Source organism: Motacilla alba, chromosome 13 (assembly GCF_015832195.1).
Source record: "Motacilla alba alba isolate MOTALB_02 chromosome 13, Motacilla_alba_V1.0_pri, whole genome shotgun sequence".
Lineage (NCBI taxonomy): Eukaryota > Metazoa > Chordata > Aves > Passeriformes > Motacillidae > Motacilla > Motacilla alba.
This window is the reverse complement of record NC_052028.1, coordinates 12,312,822-12,333,863: the sequence shown is the minus strand read 5'-3', so window position 1 is coordinate 12,333,863 and position 21,042 is coordinate 12,312,822. Positions and strand designations below refer to the sequence as shown.

The 21,042-nt window shown below is 44.0% G+C and overlaps 1 protein-coding gene and 1 long non-coding RNA gene across 3 annotated transcripts; one reads left to right on the top strand and one right to left on the bottom strand.

The window, feature by feature from the left end:
• Positions 1-2,299: 2,299 nt before the first annotated feature.
• LOC119706715 lies at positions 2,300-20,648 on the bottom strand. Of its 2 annotated transcripts, XR_005258589.1 has the most exons (4): positions 17,822-20,648; positions 16,181-16,326; positions 6,599-6,746; positions 2,300-2,911 (listed from the first exon to the last, which is right to left on the bottom strand). It is a non-coding gene; the product is annotated as an uncharacterized LOC119706715 (long non-coding RNA). The 2 variants fall into 2 exon arrangements; XR_005258588.1 differs by having other exon boundaries at positions 16,181-20,648.
• NMUR2 (neuromedin U receptor 2) lies at positions 3,940-13,225 on the top strand. The gene is made up of 4 exons (XM_038150652.1): positions 3,940-5,606; positions 10,589-10,673; positions 11,386-11,511; positions 12,395-13,225. The coding sequence occupies exons 1-4, from the start codon at positions 4,887-4,889 to the stop codon at positions 12,652-12,654; spliced, it is 1,191 nt and encodes a 396-aa protein (XP_038006580.1). The 5' UTR covers positions 3,940-4,886; the 3' UTR covers positions 12,655-13,225.
• Positions 20,649-21,042: the final 394 nt, after the last annotated feature.

Below are 21,042 nucleotides of genomic sequence, written 5' to 3'. Positions count from 1 at the left end.
ACAAGGCAATCCATTGTTGAAAATGTGTCAATAGGGACCACTGGGCAAGAGGGGAGTGGGGAGTGATTTTAGCACTAGTCTGTCCTCACCCTGGACCTGCTGACTTCCTCTCTGGACCTGTTTTCAGCTGTCCTATACACCTTCTCAAAAATGAAATCTCCCTCTAAACCCTGATGGGAAGGGTCTGGAAAAGACTGTAAAAAACTGAGGTCTAAATTCATCTCTGTTTAATAAGCCTGCTGTTAAAGTTATTACGCACTTCCCCTTTGCAGACAATGAGAAAAATTAAGCTACTCCATGTCACGTGTCTCACTTTGTGCTGTGGCTTAGAAGAAATCCCTGCTGGAGGTTCCTCTTTCCATTATTGACTAAAGTAGGAGCCTGAAAAATCTGTGAAGACTCATTTGCTGGTTTTAATGACTGAAGTTAGTCAAAATGTGTTCCACTCCTGAAGTGGCCTGTGTCTGCACTGCCCGTGTAGGATGCCAGCTGCTCCAGGCAAAGAGGTGCCCTTATTGGTATTTTATACTGTAGTCATGAAATCCACTTCTTATGTGTGTTGATTGATATCCTGGGGACTTCAGATGTCATGCACAGCCATGGAAAAGCTCTCTCTGAAGAGCCAAGGTAATTGCAAAATTACTTACAACGAGGCATGGAAAGGCTACTGCAGATCCAGCTTTTGTTATGGTGCAGGTCCATGCTCCAGCCTTGAGGAAGAGAAAATGCGCAGAATGTACCCATGTGGTTGGTGGCATGTTGAATTTTATACTGAAGGTACTTAGGAAAACAAGGATTCACATTCCAGCTACTGTAGGGAACATTTCAAACAGGGCTTTCAGAGGAAAAAAGTCAAATCCATGATCTATAATTATAGTTCAAGAATTTATAAGGGGAATGAGGCTATATTTTTCTAGGAAATTATGTTAATGTCTTCAGTGTAGTATAACTTAACATTTCTGCATTCCAGCTCTGCACCCTCTTCTTTGTATCCTCTTCTTTGCATTCCTCTGGGACAGAAACACTTGGTACTGCCAATTCCTCCAAGGATTAGAACAGGGAGTTTGAATCTGCAATTCAGAACTTTGTGTGGCCCCAAGGGCAGCTCAGGAAAGCTCCATGAAAGGAGCAGGGAACTCAGGCTCAGACAGGCTGGAGAGAGCTCTCTCACACAGAACCTCTAAAGGCTTTTGCCCCTGCCTTCAGTATCCTCAAACTGCAGAGGAGAAACCACTGAAACAACAGAATCTGCAAAAGGAAATTACAAATGAGGAAAAAACCAAGCTCCACCTGCTGAAGATAAAAAATATTGGACCTTCTCACCAAGAATTCAGGCAAACCCAGCACCTCTCCAAGCCCTTCCAGTGAAGCAGGATGACTTCCTGAGGATGTGTACACAGTAAGAATTGCAGCATTTTCCTGGAAACTCTGAGCAAAATCTCCTGCAGCTCTGCTGAGAGATGCCAGCTCCAGTCCTGGGTGCCAAGTGGACATGTCAGTGCAGGATTGCACTGGCAGAACCCAACAGAATTGGTCTGTGTGGCACACCAGGGCATTCACACAGTTCTAGTACTTCGAGATCCACAACCAGAGCATATGATGCTGAAGCCTCCTTGTCTCACCACATAGATAAAAATATCCAAAACCAGCTTGTTTTGTATGAATGCAAGTCTCCATTCTGAGATAAACCAATGTTCAGAAGAGTGCATCATAATGGCTCATAGCTCAAAGTACACCCCTCACCCCTCTGCCAGTGGGGCCATTGGAGCATTTATCCATTTTCTATACCCTGGATAACTTCCACTGTCCTCTGCCTCTTTTGATTAATATGCCAAATTTTCCCATTTCCCAATTACTCACCAGTTACTCATATAAAGAAGTTAATGGTGCCCTTACAAGGGCTTTGACAAACATGAAGGTGCTTGAATTCAGCCCTCCTTAATTTTGCACTTTGCTGTTCATAGTGGAAACCAGGGATGTGCTGCAGCACATTCCACTGGCAAAGGGAAACATTCCACAAGGTAAACGTGGTACCAGAGGCATCACCAGCACGAGGACATGGCCAGTGCCTCACTGTGACTCCTGCACAGAGCCAAAACAACTTGTCTGGGTTAATGTTGCCGATATTGTGCTACATTAATGAAATTATTAGATTACATTGCTATTGTATAAAGCTGCACAATTCCAAGGCCAGCATGCAGCACACCCTCTTCCTTCCAGTGTATAAAAGCAAGCACCAATGAGGTTTGCTTTATAAAGAAAAATACCAAATGCTTTAATATCACTTTCGTAAGGAAAATCTGTTTTTATTTTCTGTCTCGGTTGTAAAAATAAAATATTTCCATTCATATAGAGCCAGAGCAAGTCTTTGGTTGGATACATTCTTCTATCCTTATTGAGACAGATATGATATAGAACACAAATAAAGCTTTGAGAAATAAACTGAAATGTATTTTCCACTCTCTTTGTCCTCTCCATCTGCAACACAGTCGTGGTCATAGCAACATTGGTCCATGGGTTATCTGGTTTTCTTCTGCTTCTATTCTTACAGACTTTCAGCATCCGAGCTCAGCAGGATCAGAAAGGATTGAAAACAAGTGGAAGTAGGCACAGCTGGGCCTGGCACATCCACACTTTGAGGTGACCTGATGAGTTTGCACAGCCCACTGCTTCCTCTCACAGAGATCACAGTGGGTGCTACTGCCCTTCTGGCTTTTTAGTAAATAACTCAAACCTCTCTGGTTTCCTTTTCTGTAAGGCTGGGTTCAAGCTGAACAGACTCAATCTTCCACTTCAGTTTCTTTACAGAGGTTAATGTGCAAGAAGAAAAATGAAGCCAATTTGGTGGCTACTTCAGAAGGGTTTACTCACCTCAGGTATGCTGCAGTGTGGAGTGGAATGATGGGATTTACTGGGGGAAGAAAAAGGAGAAATGGAAAGAAACTAAGTATTAAGAAATTATGTGGGGAAAAAACAAAACAAAACAAAACAAGAAAAATTGAAAGTGAAGCAGAGGTACAGAAAATGTTTAGTCCTGCACAAATTTTCAAATACTTGTCTTCTGCTGTGCTCTGAAAGAGTTAATCCTGCTGTCAGCCAGGAACCCAACTAATGATTCCTCTGCTCTAACCTCTTACATCAGCAGCAGATCAAGATCAAATTTAACATTGTTAAAATGCAGGGAATAGCTATAAAATGAATCCTTAATGAAAGGAGCAATGGGTCAAAAGGGCACATTTGCTATTCAATAATCCAGTAAAACTTTTCGATCTGCTGAAAAAAATACCTCTGTGCAATGCTGGAAATAAATGAGTTGGGTCCTTCTGATGCAGTTTATGTGTGAGATAATTTCAGCAGGTCTGAAAGTCATCGCAAGAGACTTGCCTCTGCCTTTCAGTATGGTTGTTGTGGTACCTTCCATGTCTTTCACATTTTAAAAGATTGCTCAGTGATTCCCAGGCTCCACACTTTGAATGTGCCTCAAAGGCACCAACCCTTGGTCCCTCACGCACTGCTGCTGTTTTGGAGGCAGTCTGTGCTTATTGGAACAATCATTTTTTTCCTTGAGAGGTCAAGCTAAAGGGTCAAACAGAGAAAAGAGATACACATACAAATAGCAGATAGAAGGAGCTCCTTGCCAAAGGATGTCAGGGATGTAAAAGGTTTACACGGCTTCAAGGAGGGGACTGGGCAGGTACTCAAAAGTGAGAGTTAATGAGAGGCTCTGGGCAGACAAATCACACACCAAGCTGACAAAAATCCCATAAATTAGCCCTCAGACCTTGCACCTCTTCAATTCCAAACAGATGAATGTTTTCTGAATTTTAGAAAATTGTATCTACAGACTTGGGACCTTTTTTGTTTTAGAGCAATTCAGGAAGGAATGAAGCATTCAAACAGAGCTAAATGATCTATTTTGGCACAGCCGTGGTGCTTGCAGGAGACACTTATTTTTTTGGCTCAGAAAATGTGTTTGCAGAATGCTTGTCATTCATGAAGAAATAAGAGTTTATAGAAGTTTATGCCCCATAGGCAATAAATATGGAATAATATGCTGTACAGAAATATTCCCAAAATAAGGCTCTCTAAGAATATAGGATCAAATTCCCGCATACTTGGGAAGTGAGAAAATATTTTGATGTCAATAAGAATTGCAATTAAAATCTTTAGTCAGATCTCAGGAGAAAAACAATTGCAGTGTTTAAAAAAAGGCTGAAGCCTTATAATTCCATAGAAATGGCTACAGAAACCATTTGGCTTTCTACTGATCAAACTCTGTCTCCAAGTACTTGCTGCCACAGACAACAGAAAATAAAAATCAGCAGAGATTGGAACAACAAAATCACGCCAGAATCTTTTGTTTTGTTGTATTTTGCTTGTGGCTCATAACTAGAATGTAGCACCATTATAATTTTCTAAAAGCTTTTTGGACTGAGTTTTGAGTGTGTTTCTGGTCTGCTTTCCCACCCTCTGCCATAAACAAATAACCTGCATCTGGTTTTGTATCCTGTATTTCAGATTCGCAGCTCCCTAGACCCCACTTTTGTGCCTCTGTAAATGCATCAGCCCCGGGAGCTGATGCAAGTGGCTGGAACCTCTTTCCCTACACTATAATCTAATGCACTTACGAGCCAATGAATATGTGGCAAAGGAGGGGCTTTCTGGCTGAGGGGCTCTGGCAGAGGAACAGCTGTTGAGCAGCAAAACCTTACCCAGAGCCAGGCAAACACACTCATTCACATCCTCAGTGGCTCTGTGCTGCCAGGGGGGGCAAGGCAGCTACCCCCCTCCTCCTCCTCCTCTCTCTGCAAAAAGTGAGCAAACTTGCACAGAGAAACAGAAAGGACAACAAACCTCAGCCGTGAGACATTTCAGCAGATCCAGCAATGGCCTGGGCCAGTAATTTCTCCTGGTTAAACCACCTTGCTCTACATGAAGAACGCCTCAGGGGGTACTTAAACAGCACTGAGGATTATTTAACCTTCCTGTGCGGGCCCAGACGGAGCCACCTGTTCCTGCCCATGGCTTTGGTGTACTCGGTGATCTTCGTGGTCGGGGTGGTGGGGAACTTCTTGGTTTGCCTCGTCATCCTCAAGCACCGCAGCATGAAGACCCCGACCAACTACTACCTGTTCAGCCTGGCGGTCTCAGACCTGCTGGTGCTGCTCTTCGGGATGCCCCTGGAAGTGTACGAGATGTGGAGCAACTACCCCTTCCTGCTGGGGCCCGTGGGCTGCTACCTGAAGACGGCCCTCTTCGAGACCGTGTGCTTCGCCTCCATCCTGAGCGTGACGGCGCTGAGCGTGGAGCGCTACGTGGCCATCCTGCACCCGCTGCGCGCCAAGCTGGCCAGCACGCGCCGCCGCGCCCGCAGCACCGTGCTGGCCCTCTGGCTGCTCTCCGTGCTCTTCGCCCTGCCCAACACGGGCACCCACGGCATCGCCCTGCAGCACTTCCCCAACGGCACCCTGGTGCCCGGCTCCGCCACCTGCACCGTGGTCATGCCCCTGTGGATCTACAATTGTATAGTGCAGGTCACTTCTCTGCTCTTCTATGTGCTGCCCATGGGGGTGATAAGTGTGCTGTACTATCTGATGGGGCTAAGAGTAAGTCCTGCTCCGACTGCGCTCAGTGTTTCCTTGGCTCATTCTTGTGTGTTTGTGTCTATATGTGGCTTTTGAGTGAGTTTTGCACCTTTTTTGTTGCCCCCCCCAAAACAGCAAAAGTGTTTCTCAAACCTCTGAAAATAGTAGATCCAACTTCTTCTCTGGTGCAAGCCTGTTCTGAAATTAGGATGGCTATGCTGGGGAATAATTTACCCCAATCTTCTTATAAAAACTCACCATCACTGCTGCTCACATCTGAATGTTAATGAAACACCCAAGTCTATAGCTTGATTCCAGCCTCTCAGAGATTTACACCCTTGCAGTAGGGACTAGAAAGAAATGGAGCAAAAGGAAAATGCAAAAAGAAGAAAAAGAAGATGGCTAGTGATTGAATCTTGTGTACTATTTGTTTTCCCTTTCCTTGTGACTGTAGAATTTCCATTGCATTACTTTCTTCTTTTCCTTCCCTGGAGCTGGTGGTAATATTCACTTGTTAAAACTCACAAAGCTCATAAACTGAAATGCTACCTTATTGCTGCAGCTAGAAAATTCAGCAATCATTTCTTCATATAACTACAGCCTTGTCTCACCAGGCTACCTTAGAGCTTATATTCATTCTCTCTTCAGAAATTTAGACTACTTTTGACAAGTATCCATCATGTAAATGTGTGGATAAAACAATCAGGATCAGGATCACAGTGTTATAAAACTATGTAGCACAAGACTGACATGCACTGCTAATCACAGTGACTTGATGACCACTTTCTTCTCATAAGTTACAGACATTTAGACAATATAAATCTGATTTTGTCACACTGAATGTAACTTAAAGTTTACAAAGATCTGATCCCATAGCAAGAAAAGGAGACAAATGAACTTATTAAATAATATGCAAGAAACTCAACCAAATCTCTGCTGGTGTATATATCATTTTGTTGTGCTGGCTGATATTTGCTGTTACCTGAAATTATACAGAAGCAATTTTTACTTACCCAGGGAAAAAAAACATGGATTATCTGCCAGAAATCCACACCGTAGAGCAGATCCTTGAGGCAGTGAATGGGTTAAACTATCCCCAATCTCTGGAGGCTCTTGAGGGGTCTTTTACATAGTTTCAATTAATATTTTGCAAAATTAGACCTGAAGGGAATGAAAGGTGATGAAAATAGAGTTGTTACAAAAAGAAAAAGAGAAATTCCTGAATTTATAGAAGGAAGACTTGAAGATTGCAATAATTTTATTTGCAGCAGCAGATATTCCTGTACCCCATCCCAGAAGAGAAGCTCAGTACCAGATGAGGGCTCATCCCCCAGGACTTCTGCAAATTCACACATTTGTTCAAGCTGCCTTTCCTTAAGACAGCAATGTTCAGTGTTTGTGCCTCTGTTTTTCTGTATATCCAGCTTAGACTTCCAAATTTTAACAGGATCCATCCTGGCTAGATCTGCATTATCTCCAAGCTGCACTGGGCAAGATGATTTCATTTCTTCAAAAGAAGGAATAAAAGAATGATGAAATATATAATATTCCAAGAGGAGATACTTTTTTATCTATTCACAGAGGAGGAAATCAAGGAGGCTTTAGCAGCACCCTGCAGTCTCCTGAGTGCCATGTATCACTCACACAACAAGCTGTGGAAAAGCTCAGGGTTGATCCAAAGGTTGTACAACAGCTCAAATTCAGCAAACAGAGACGTGACCTTTTCATATCCAGGCTTTGTAGAAAGGGCATTTCCTCACCATTTTCTCCCTCAAGCTCTGCCAGTGCTGGACAGTCCCAGGATGCAAGGAAGACAGGGGGACAGGGGACCTGCCAAGCAGCTCTGAGAAGGCAGCAAACATGGGTCATAGGGTACCTGAGTTAATTTATTATTAAATCCCTTCAAAAATGTAAAAATGCATTTATTTTTTTCACTGGGAAATGGTTGATTACCTCATTATCTACTTGAGTATAATTTTAAGGCTTGGTGGTTTAATATTGCAATGTTATGGTCAATTGATCAGTCGAGCACCAGAGTAAAGAAGACACTGACCATTGCACTGCAAACTCATTAGGCTTGATTGAGGAGGCTTCCTGCTGCCTCTTTCATGGGGTTCCCATCACAGATACTTTATGGATAAATCCCCCTAAATCATCCAGGCTCTTCAAACCCAGTTCAGCTCTTGAGCTACTGGTTGCAAGCCCAGCCAAAGAGCTGAGGAGGGAGAGGAGAGGGATGAGATGGGATGAGAACATTGGGCAGTAGCTGCTTGTGGAAGTTCATCCCTGGGGCGCTGAGATGGGATGGGATTGCTTGGGGAGAAGTCTGCATTGCAGCACGATTCAGGGCAAGGTCCCTGCCCATTTCTTTCAAATTGATTCCTAAAAGGACACAGGTTTAGGTGCTGATCACTGCTTCTCTAAAAGTCATACCCTATTTAACAAGGCTTTCTGACAGTGTAGGCTGGATGATTCTTCTCCCAAGATTCCAACTTTTCTCTTAGTCTCTCATTCCCTCAAAATAATAATAATAATAATAATAATAATAATAATAATAATAATAATAATAATAAGAAGAAGAAGAAGAAGAAGAAGAAGAAGAAGAAGAAGAAGAAGAAGAAGAAGAAGAAGAAGAAGAAGAAGAATATTTTGATATAGTGGCAATTAACTTTAGCTGTCTTTGAAGCAAGACAACTTATTCTTGCCAATGCACATCTGGTCCAGCTTTTATCATCAAAATCTATTTCTTCCCCCAAATGCCCAGCTGTTAAACACCCAGAACCATCTATGGATGATGACTGCCTTTGGCTAATTTCTGTAGAGCCCAGCACAGCTCTTCCAGAGCTGTCCCCTTTCCATGGAGAGTGTTCAGCAGTCCTTATTCCAGTGGCTGGCTCTCCTTTGCCATGGGGTGAGCTGAGGGCACACCAAGGCTGCAGCTCAGCAGCAACTCCCTTCAGTCCAACCTCTGAAACAGGCAGGACTGTAATCTTTAGCAGAAGCCTTGTGGGATTTAAATATCAATTTTTCCATCAGCTGGAGAGAAACTTTGATCACCACTAGTGTCAGACAGGCCAAGGAGTTTACAGAAAACAGTTCCTCTTTTGGAGATTACAGAAAACAGTCATTTTGCAGAGTGGCCTTACTATATTTGTCTGGAGATAGGTGAGACCCTAATTTCACTCAGCCTTTTGATTTCTGGGGTGAAATGCTGTAGCTAATAAAGACCTGGGGGGAGAGAAATCCAATTTTCAGCTTCTTGCTCCAGTCACTTTTAATTCTCTTGCAGTGTAAGAGTAGCATTCATCTGAAACCTACACAGCCTCATACATCACAGTGATGTAAAAGTACCTTGGCTGGGGTTCTACCCCTCTCAAAACATTGGTATTAACTCAAGTTACAACCTTTGACATGGACTAATTTATTTTTTTCCCTCCCTGTTTGTAATGTTTCTTTGTTTCATTAAACTGCAGCTGCTGAGTTGTTCTTCCCTGTTACACCTTCATCACTTGAGGCTGAAGAGGAGCCTTACAGCATCATCAAAATGACAGGAGGAAGGGAAAAAAATAAAGATACATGTGTCTCTGGTTTATTACAGCAGCAGCACACTGTACTCTCTGAGGCTTTGGAATATGCCTGGAATAGATTACTGCTGAGACTGAAACCACTGAAGGGAATCCAGGGGTTTTAATAAATCTGATCATTCATCAGTAGATGTGTTACAAATCAGCTGAGTCTTTTCCTTAAGCAACTGTGGCTATGACTAAAAGTTACAAGGGGAATAATGTAAAATATGAGAGGCTGAATTGCACCATACTTGACTATAATTCCATTTATATGTTTTTACCTTTTATGAATAGAATAAAGAGAACATTGAAAGACGGGTTCAGTTTCATCATCCTTACAGAAAAGTATTATTAATCAGAAAGCAAAGTCACAGTGTAAAAGGCAAAAGCAAATAGCACAACTAGCATGTCTTCACAAGGTTTGACAAATCCAGAGTGATTACTATCTTCTCCCTCATTCCTGATATTGTCTCATGTATAATTAAGTTTTGGTTCCAGTTTCTCTACTGGAAAACAGACAAAGCTGTTGGCTAATCTGGAGTTCCCACTGCAGGAAGCTGGGACCAAATATCGACTTTCCAGATATGATTTCTCTGATATTCAAACCAGTTGTCCTGTTTATGTAAACCTCACCTTTTCATCACCAAAGCACCAGTCTTCTCATCATAAACATACTGGGGATGGATTCTAGGGATTATCAGATTATTGCTCTATATATATTATTTATATTTTATTTATTTATTTATATATTATTTCTATTATATTTTTATATATATATATATTGCCTTTTTTTTTTTTTTGAAGTCCAGGAAAAACTACTGGAGAAAAACCTCTCCTTGTTGTGCCTGAGTAGTGTGTGGCTACATCTGTGTGCATCATGCACCCTGCCCATCTGCAAGGCAGAATTTCTGGGGTTTGTTCCTGAGATGGGTTGAATATCAACTACTCCCAACACCCAGGACATGAAACAAACTCCACAAACTCCCTTGAATTCTACAGGATTTTTTCCAGTGATTACAGCTGTGTTGTACTCAAGCCTCTCTGGGTATTTTTTGGATCATTGGATTGTGCTTAATTGTGGGGAACAATTTTAGGAAAATAAACAAACAAACGATATTTTGCTAGAAGAGAAAAAAATGCCTAGTAAAATACTGTTGAAATGGAACATAAAACTGTGAACCAAATATTGACTCAATGAGAAAAGGTAAGTGGGGAATTGAAATACAAATTTGCTGTAATCTGCAGATTGTTTTGAACCCAAAGCTTCCATGTTTTTCTAGACAAAAACCTGAAATTTAAATGTAGATTTTTTTCCTTCAACGAGTCCTGAGTGCCCCCAAATTCTCAAACTGCAGCTATCAAAATATCAAACAGTCTGTGTCTGGTGTGGATGTGGTCTCTTGTCTAAGCTGCCCTTTGATTTCCCCCCTTTGCCAGCTGAGAGGAGATGAATCTTTGGAAGTGGAGGAAATGGCTGTGAATGTTCAGAGGCCATCCAGGAGATCAGTCACCAAGATGCTGTGTAAGTAGTGAGCCCTTGTGTGTTTTATTTACCATGAGCAGGAGTGTGACCAGATCCTGCAGGGTATTGAGCAAGTCCATTGGATACAAGAGTTATGAGATGAGTAGCTGTCATAGCAAACAAAAAGACTTTTTCTGTTTTATCTGGACTTGCAGGAGTAAAGCATCAGGGGTAACTACCAAAAGACTCAGAAAGCAAATTTTCCTCCCTAGCACAAGAGCAGGGGAGGAAACCTTCATGGCAGATGCTTGCATGGCAATTCTCCAGCATCCTTCACTCTAAACTAGCTCTTGCAGCCCTCCAGGGAGGATCCCCTTTTTTCAGAGTGCAAACAGTTGATCTTGTACATTTTTACAGAATGTACATCTGTTCTGTATTACACCAAACTGTACTTTGGAGCCAGCCTGGTTTTCTGAGCCTGGAACGGGATTGGCCTCCATGTACACCCCAACATTGCCTGGCTGTTTCTTGCTCTGCTTGGAAGTCACCCTGTGTGCATGCATTGGATTATCCAATACAGAAATTAGTGGAAATATTGTTCTTTTAGTTGGTAATGGTACGACAGAAAGGATGGCAAAAGTTTAGAAACCATGAATATAATTTATATATGAAGTCTCCCATCCAGCTTTATAAACTCCCTGCACTGTGCAGGCTGGTGAACCATATCCTCCCATTTCTGACCTGTTTTTCTTCTCCCCTTTCTCCACACCAGTTGTCCTTGTGATAGTTTTTGCCATCTGCTGGGCCCCATTCCATATAGACCGACTTTTCTTCAGCTTTGTTGTGGAATGGACTGAGCCCTTGGCCAATACCTTCAACTTAATTCACGTGGTGTCAGGTAAAGTTTTCTTCTTCCACTTGCACAGGGACTGGGGGGAAAGGTATTTGTGAGTGATTTTACTTGGAATGTGTAGTCATTTATTTTGCAGGGGAAGTGAGACTTGTGTGGAAAACCTTCTTGAGGTTTGGTGGGCAGTGATGAGAACAGCGCCTGAATAAAAACTGCAGGCAGGTTTCTGCAGCTTTCAAGATCTGGACATGTTGTCAAATTCACAAAAAATAAAAGGAAAAAAAAAGGGATATCATGCATCATTACTAGCTGTTTTTAATTCCTGGCAATGTTCAGAAGTCAAAGCTGCTGTTGTTCAGCTGCTTCTAAGAAGTACACAGGAGGAGGCAGCATCCTCCACAGGCTCTCTGGGGCAAATAGGAAACCTTACCAAATGCAAGAGCCTTACATACTGCTCAGCACTGGGTGATGAAACCAAATGTTTATGGTCCTGCCAACCATAAAATGAAGGGCTTTTCAAAGAGGAATTTTATTTTCAGTCTGCCATGGGAAAACTCTGAATGTGGCCATTAGGCAGCTCAGACAAATCCAATCTTATACCATTGTCCTGGTGAGTTGTAGGAAATTAGCTTCCCCTGGCTGGAAGTTATCCTCTAACAGCTTTGATGGGGCACCAGCTGTGCAAACCCTGCTGTGGGGATGAGGGCAGTGCTGGAGGCAGGTCAGGGCAGCTCAAGAGAGAGCTGGTTCCTGAACAGCTGGAGAGACTGAGCTCCAGTTCCCATTCTCTCCCACTTTCCTTTCACTGCAGTGAAAGCTGAGCTAACCAAGCTTAGTGGAGCTGTACAGGCAATAAAGAGATTTTCCTCTTCTGAGATCGTTTGACACACAAATAAATGTCTCTCTCTTCCCCCCACCCTTGTTCTCCCAGGTGTTTTCTTCTACCTGAGCTCTGCCACAAACCCCATCATTTACAACCTGCTGTCCCAGCGCTTCAGGATGGCTTTCCTCAGTGTGATTTCTCCTTGCTGCAAGCACTGTGCCCCTAAACATCCCACCTGCAAGATTTCATGCAAGAAGAGCATGTTTGTGATTGAGGATCACAATCTCATGGACTCTGCTGAAAACACGAGCCTCCCTGGCACTCACAGGACATCTGTCAGCAGTTCTCAGCTCTCCACTGGCCTGTGACTTTCTGTGCTGTCATCCAGGTGAGAGAGAAAAGGTTAAGAAAATTAAGAAACTAAAGCAGAAGAAAACTTCCTAAATTTCAGCAAGAATTGCTCAGGAGGTGTCCCACTGAATGAATGGAGGAGGAGGCTGTATTTAGGATGTGTTAGGGAAGCACTGTGCTGCCCCCCAGCTAATGGGAGGGCTGGAAATGGGAGTGTGCTCACTGCAAGCTGTGCCAGCAAAGAGCTGCTTTGAGAGCTCCCAACATTGCCAGCACGGGAGAGGGAATCAGCTCAGCCAAGTCTTACCAAATAGCTTCTTGTGCAGCAACCAAAACATCAGTTTTCACTTATTTTGAAACAGGACAGTTTTCTGCATAAGCCTTCTCTCCCCACTTCCAGCTTTAGGTAAGCCAATCCCTCTTTCCTCTGCTGCAACATTTTGAGGTATGGCTGTTGCAAACCTCTGCTGTCAATGTTAGCAAACAGGCAAGAATGAGAGCAGCTCAGAGCTGGGCTGATGAACACCAGCTACCAGCAACAGCTATTTCTGGGCCAGAAAAACAAGGGAGACAACAACTCTAAAATAAATGTAAAGCAAACTTTTGCTTTCTGAGCTTTTTATCATTACTTCAACTTCAGATATTTATGTGCTGTCTCCACTAGTGAAGCCCTGTGTTGGGCTTCAGCAGACTTCACTGCTCCTGCCCCAGTGCATTGCAGAAGTCAGAGATCTACGTGGGTTAGCAGTCACCAGGAAGGAGCCGGGACAGCACTCACAACAGAGGGAATTGGGACAAACCTTATATGTAAGGGCAATAAGAAGGGGAGTTTTGCAGTGATATTGCATCTGCTAAATTCAGTTTTTACCACAAAGCACAATGCAAGGTCTGAAAAACTTTCCTGCATCCCCGTGGTGCAAACAGATCCTGAAGGCAGCACACCCACATCCCAGTGACAAATTCCTGGGCTCTGCTGACTGCAGGCACAGGGCCCTATAGAATTTTGCCAAGGGTGGGTTCATTATGTGATAGAGAATTTTGTAAACCTCTGTCTCACATGTTTCAAAGCCTGTTCATTGTGTTTCAGGAAAATGCCTCCCGCAGGGCTGGGTTTGGTCCCTAAGCTGGGCTCAGACTTGGCACACACTGCCACAGAGAGTGTGACATCCCATGAGTGTCACCAGGGGACTGGCAGCCACTTACACAGCTAGAGAACACAGTTATCACAGCAAATAACAGCATTAGCTCCTGAAAGATGATACACTGTGTGCATAAAGACATTTTCCATTCTGGTCGCAGGGGATCCAGATGACATTTCCTACCAAGGAGGAAGGGACTGTACTCCTGACTGTCACAGTCTCTTTCTTTGTTTGCCCCAAGGTTTTCTGTTTGATTCTCACTGTGGGACTCCAAGGTGGGACACTCATGGCAGCTGGAGAAGAATCCCTTTTTTCTGGAGCATAAGGGGAGCATATTTTCAGACTCTTTTTACCACCTGCAGTCTTGAGAAACAAGCCTTGAAGAGGGGAAGAGCCACACACAAGCCCTGCAGAGAAAAGGCCATTCCTGCTCCATCAAGACACAGCTGAAATGCTTTGCCACCCCCAAGTGGACACTTGCATTTTACCAGTGACATTTACATTTCTAAGCAGAAATTTTGCATTATTTTTCCCTCTGCCAGAGATTACAGTGTGTTTTCCCTCTGGGCAGGTCATGGCAGTGGTGCCTTGCTGCCCAGGTCCCTGTTCTCCTGCCTGTGCATTGCTCCAAGCTCTGTGATCCCACCTGGGGACCACCTGGGGACCACTGATCCCACCTGGGGATCACCTGGGGACCACCTGCTGCCCACCTGGGCAGTGCCTGTGCTGGATTTCCTCCCTCATCCTGTGCCTCCCTTGGGCAGATCCCACACAGAGCCCTTGGAGTTTTCCTCCCTGTCTCAGCTCTGTGAAATCTGCCCTAGACACCAGCCAAAGGGGTGAGGAGACATAGCCACACATCCAGCATGGGCTGCAGACATTCCTCTGCCAGCTTTTGTGGCTCTTTCAATGCCTTTTTATGCATTTAGGGTGAGACAGCACCTTGTGCTGGTGCAGAGAGAGCCATCCATGAGTGAGACACCCTCGAGTGATCCTCTCCTCTCCTCTCCTCTCCTCTCCTCTCCTCTCCTCTCCTCTCCTCTCCTCTCCTCTCCTCTCCTCTCCTCTCCTCTCCTCTCCTCTCCTCTCCTCTCCTCTCCTCATGGGACAATCCCAACCTCCAGCTGCAGAGCCCAGGGTTGATAAATGCATCCCTTGACTTTCAGATGAGCACACAGACTTGCAGAGAAAGGTTAGGGGGTGAAGATGGAGGGTGAAGATTTCCTGTGATCTTAAGCAACGTGGTCATGGTTTTGTCCCAAGGGAAGATAAAAGGGTTTTGTGGGAGGAATGTGCACAGATGGAAAAATTTTAGAAGAGAAGTAGTGAGAAGCAAATCATCATTAAATCACCTGGTTCTGAATTAACTTATTTTCTTGTCCTAAAATCAGTTTTTATCACATTTAATTTGTTGTCATGCGAAAGCAAAAACTAGTGAGCTTTTTTGGCCAAATATCAAAATCAAGGCTGAAAACATTTAGTCTTGCACCAAACCAAACCTTCTGTGAAAGTGTTATTGGGAGAGACATGTCAAAACTCCTCTGAATTCTGCTGAAAATAAAATAAATGCAGTGAAAAAAAATGCAGACTAACTGGAGACTCCAAGTTAAGTTCCCTGTGGCTGCACAGCTTGGTACCCCCTCACTCCTGAGGGAGGATCTCTAGAAACAGTTGATTCACTTTGTCCCTAAATGTTGTCAATGCCCACTGGAGGCTTTTCTTCCCAAAAGGTCAGTGCTTGAGTTATTTATCACTCTGCTCTGATATTTACCTCCTGCATTTTGAAAGCTGGATCCAGAGATGAAAAAAACAGGAAGATGGATAGAGATGTCATGAAAGCTGATGCTGTTCCTTTATTTATACATTAAGGAGCTTTCATAGCCAACTGCTGAAAAATGTTGGCAACTGGCTGAGAAAAACTCCTGTTGCACAAAAATGGAGAACAACTCTCCTTCCCCCAGAGTAGTCTGGTGTGATAAAACTGTATTTATTTGAAATCAAGCATGACTTTGGAGACAGAACTGTCTATTGATTTATTTCTCTGCTTCTGTTTCCCTCTGGGAAATGTGCAAATGTGTGAGCAGAAAGTGTGGAGAGCGGGGCAGTGCTCCAGCACTGTGAACAAAATGTGGAGAGTCTGAAATGTGCTACAAGGAAGACTCAAAGGGGAGAAGAATTGTGTTTGTTGCCAGGGAGTGATGCTCAGATCTACAAGGTTCAGTTGGGAAAAACACCATGAACAGCACTTGGACAGTTCTGTTCAGTTTATATGAAGAGTTTTTGAACACCACTGTGTTTTGAAGTGTTTAAACCACAGCTTATCCGTAAAACTAAATGTAGATTTCAGCTGCAGAGATGGTTATCTGCATGTAACATGAAAATAAATAAAATAAACTCTGTCTACCTAAGCCTGGTCCGTGCTCCAGAAATCCTCATGTTTCTTGTTTCTCCCTCTGATTCCATGTGAGCAGCAGAGCAGAAGATGGACATTCCCCAGATGTTCAGCCAGCACCAAGTGCAGGACACCAGGAGCTCATTCCAAGTCACAGTCTTTAAAAAAACAAAACATATTTCAGCTGGTATATTTGCACAAAACCAGCACAAATCCCCACGGGCCTTGTGGCATCCAAGATTTCTGCAGAACTGCTCCTACAGGGAGGAGGTTATAAACTGGGCAGCACAAAACTCTCTTGTCATAGCCAGGAGAGGGTCCCAAAGCAGAAACTGCTCCTTCCCAGCCTCTGGAACAGCCAGGCCTGCTCTGCCTCTGTTTTCTCACAGCTGTCTCATTTTCTCTGCTTTCATTATGACACTTGTTAATATTTTCCCCACTGAGGTTTCTTTTTCTACAAACTAGCAAATTGCTGAGCTGCGGCATTTCCATATCAAATGGATATTAATGTAAGGAGAAATATGATAATGAAAGGAGAATGAACGAGAAATCAAACAAGCTCTTGTGAGGATTAAATTTCGAGTTTAGAATTTGGTCCAAGTCAATGCAATGATGGCAAATGTCCTTCAGAGTGAGCTGGGGGTTAAAAAAATTCCCAAAGAAACTGCAGAAAATTGCCCAATCTGGGCCCTGCAGGTTTCCTCCCCTGGGAAAAACACACTTTTGAGGTTATTAGGGCAGGTCACCATGCACCAAGAGACAGTGAACATCTTGTGCACGATTCCCTGACTCTGGAAAAGGAATTTGCCACGTACAAAATGGACCATAATGTAAGAACCTCTCCAGAAGAGTCAAGGGTTGTTCATTTTCCTCAACATTTCTTTCCATTTACGTTCTGGTTAATCAATAGCCTGCCTTGGTCATACCCAGACAGAGCTAAGCTCATTTGCTACCAGCAGAAGAAGACTTTCTTTTACCATCTAGATTTCTTGAAACCCTGAAAAGCTGTAGCTGATGCCTTAAAGGCAAATTACCTTAAATCCACTTAATTTTTAAAGAAGGATTAATTTTAGGTGTATGGGAGCTGTTGGAATAATTTGCTTCCCACTAGGATAGCTAATTCAAGAATAAAATACTGATGTTCTTATTGTAAAATCCCTAATAACTTTTTTCTTGCATCCTCAGCTTACACTATTTATGAAATGCAGCAAGCTCCTTCCCAGAGGAACAGGATGTTGTTTGATTTTTTGGCTAGATGTGGGTCTTCCAGAAGACCCTTTGACTCAGATGCGTACAACATGATCTCCATCAGAGGAAAACTGTATTCCTTTTTCTAGTCAAATGAGGGGGGAAAAAAACTGTGCTAAAACCAATTTATCTGACCTATTTTAGGTGCTTTACAGGTAGTTTTTATGCATAACTTCTGCAGCTGAAAAACACAGCCAGGCACAAGTCACCTTGGAGTGCTGTGTGCTCTTTGTTGCAGAGCAGGTATGTTTATCAGACCCTTCCAATTTGTTTCATTTCTTCAGAACCCAAGAGACTCCCTCAGAAATGACTCAGGAGGAAAATCATGCTCCAAATGAGCAAAGCAAATGGCTCACAGCTAAATCACCACTGAACAGAGGGAGGAGAGCATCCTCAGGGGCTCACCTCCCACTTTGTTCATTGCTCTGGGGCTGCTGCCTCTGGGACACCTGGGCTGCACTCCAAAGGCAGAGAAATTCCAGCAAAGCTCTAGCAAAATTCTCGTGTAGAATTTGCAGCATTTGTTTGCAACCTTGCAGTTTTCTTTCCTTTACTTCTTTGGAGATGACAAGGGCAGGGAAGAGATCTGTCCTGCCAGAGCTAAACAGCTGCCTGAACTCAATGGAAAGTCTCCAAAAGGAAGTCTTTTCATGCTGCTGTTGACTGCAGTGCAGGTGGGTTGAACATCACAGGGCAACTGCAGCAAAAAAAGTACAAGAGTCACAGTTTAAAAGAGTCAGAGTTTTGGGAAACAGAAAAACTCACCAGACTGTGAGCAAGGAAACAAAGCATTAACACAGGAACCTGGAGGTATCTTTAACCATGTTTATTTAACCATGTACAGCCCGGGGTTTGTTAGCTGGCTTGGTGTTAGGGAAATCCTGCATGAAAAGGGTCTTTTTGAGTGTGAACAAACCTGGTTAGCACCACAAAACTCAGCTTCCCCTAAGCCCTGCAGCACTGTTTCCTCCCAGCTCAGGTTATCTGCTCCCACGGAAAAAACAAAGCACAGAAACAGCAGCAGGCATAAATTTCCATTTCAGCAGCACTGGCAGGCCCTTCCACTGGAACTGAGACACAGCAAGCTCTTAGCTTAAGACGATGCAAACCAGTTTGTGTTCCTGCGTGTAACAAAGACGAACAGCAGTTGACACTGGCCCAGATACATCTGCTTTGGTTATGGATCCCAGTCCCAAGACAAGGGGCTGAGTCATGTGGAGCTGGCTCTCTGTGCTTAAAACCCTAAATATTCCCAAAGCTAGGGCTCACATGGCAGCCTAGCAAATCCCAGCAAACCCACTGCACTCCTCCAAGAGGCAGCAAGGACTGCCAGGCATGATTCAGCCTCAGCACAGCCCAGTTTTCCTGTGTCTCTTGCATTAAGAGCAAGGAACACAATATAAGTGTTAGTCTCAGCCTGGTTCCTTCTGGTCTCATTTCATTCCCTGTCTTCCCTCTCGGGAGGAACAGGTATATTGAAAATCATCTCTTTCCCCCCATCCATCCAGTCTTTTTGCTGCTAAGAAATTCCTCTGAGAACTGATTCTTTTCTCTGCAACTTTATTTGCCAGCTGTAGGGTTTTCACAGCGTTATTTGTATTCCAGTCCCGATTTCAATTACCTGGCTAACCTTTTCAATTTTCACAGAGAGTGAGAATCAGAAAACAGCAGGTCCTTTATTACAGCTCACACTGGTGGGGAATTCTTCACCCCCTTGCCTCCCCCATGTTTGCAGGAAAGCTCTGTCAAATTCAAACAAACTCATTGATAATGACTTGTCTATTTGCTTATGCTTTGCTGGCTGTTAAATATTCTGGTCCTTTCAGTGGACCTCTCTTCCATCCTCCTTTTGGCTTGAACATATTGTATTTTACACCATTTCTAAAAGCCAAGGAGAAGCAATATTAAGGCTTCACCCTGATGCTTGGCTCCAGTGGGAATTCTCAGCAGGGTCAAGCACTGCAGAAGTTCAAAGCCTTGTGCGTGGCCAGTCCTTGTGTCCATATCTCAGAGCACTTCCCAGAGGAGGCTCAGGGCACTGGGTTTCCCTCAAACAAAGGGTGAGTCAGGCACAGGACACCATTCTGCTGAGCCCAAAGCCACTGCTCTCCCACTGAATTGTGCTGGTCACAGCTGTCACCTTTTCTGCCTTTCTCAATTCTCCAAGTCACACCCCTCCTCTTAGCTCCTTTATTATTCTGAACTCTTGATCTAGCAGTCATTTCCATGCCTGTGCTCTGTCTGCCCCATCACTCAGCCATAAAGATCCTAAAAATGGTTTTATTTAACTGGGGAAGGGAGAGGATTTAATGCAAAAGACCTGTTCCTTAGCAACACCTTCCCATCTTTCTTCTTTTGTTATTTCCACCTCATTATCTTTGCCCATGTTCAACTCCAAATTAACTTAATTACAGACAGATTTCATATCTCTCTGAACCAGAAGGGGCACTTGTAAAACATCCCTCCAGTCAATAGTAAATGAGGGCCTTGGCCTATGCTAAGCAGGCTTTGGGAAAGGCAGCTCAGCTGTGCCTGCCCTGCTCCCTCCAGAGACCTCTCCCAGTTGCTCCCAGCTCCTGCTGTTCCTTTTCAGTGAGGCATTTCATCTCTCCATTTTGCAGCCTGTGCAAGTTCCCCCCAACCCCTGAGCCCCACAACAGACATCAGCATAAATCACCAGGTGAATGCTTCTCTTACTCAGTGCCAAGGGCACTGTGACCTTTCCACCCCCCATTTCCAGATTCTGACAGGGGACAAGTGCCTCAGCTCAAAGTCTGTGACTGGAATCTGTCCTGAGTACAAATCTGAGCTAAATCTGAGCCTTATTGAGTCTCAATACCAGATGTACTCAGTCCAGGATGACCTTTGATTACCTACACAGGTGGAAGGTCAAAGATCTCTCATGGTTAATGCAGCCCTGGGTGCCCTAAAGTCATACACCAATGGCAGCTCTCCCCTTGAACATCCCCCCAGAGATAAAAATGCAACAACTGAACTAGAGCCAGGGCAGCCCCTCACACCTGATCTTGTCCTCACTCTGTGATGCCAGGTTTCCTTTAGGAATCAGCATCAGGACTCTAGCAGCTGATGGGTTCCTCACCTTCTCACAGATAAATAAGCATTGCTGCATTGCTGTGTCCTACCATTCACAGAAGTTCTCCATGGCACAGGAAATATCTTCTTCTGTTGGAGCTCTACCAGGCAGCCAGGACACCTCTTCCTAAATCCACCAAGTGCCTCCTCACTGGTAGAAAGTGCACTAAGGTGCTGCACTAAGGATGAGGAGAGATCTGCATTCACATAGTGAGGAAAGTGTTGTCAGAGAGAGCCACCAACAGAACTGTGTTGAGGACACATGAAGCACAAGGGAACCAAGGAAACCCTCTACAAAGACAGAGGGTGAACCAAACTCCCACCAGCAATAAAAAAGGGAAGGCTCTACATCAAGTTTAGAGGAATCAGAGAGCTGTAATTCCACCATTAGAAGAGGATGTATGGTTGGTTTCTGGAAAGCAAGGAAAGCCTGAGTGATGATGCAGGTGGTTCCTCCTCATTCAGGTGAGCCCTTCCTCCCAGCAGCTTGTCACCCTGGGAAGCAGAACCACAGGTTAAGTTGGGATGAGTTT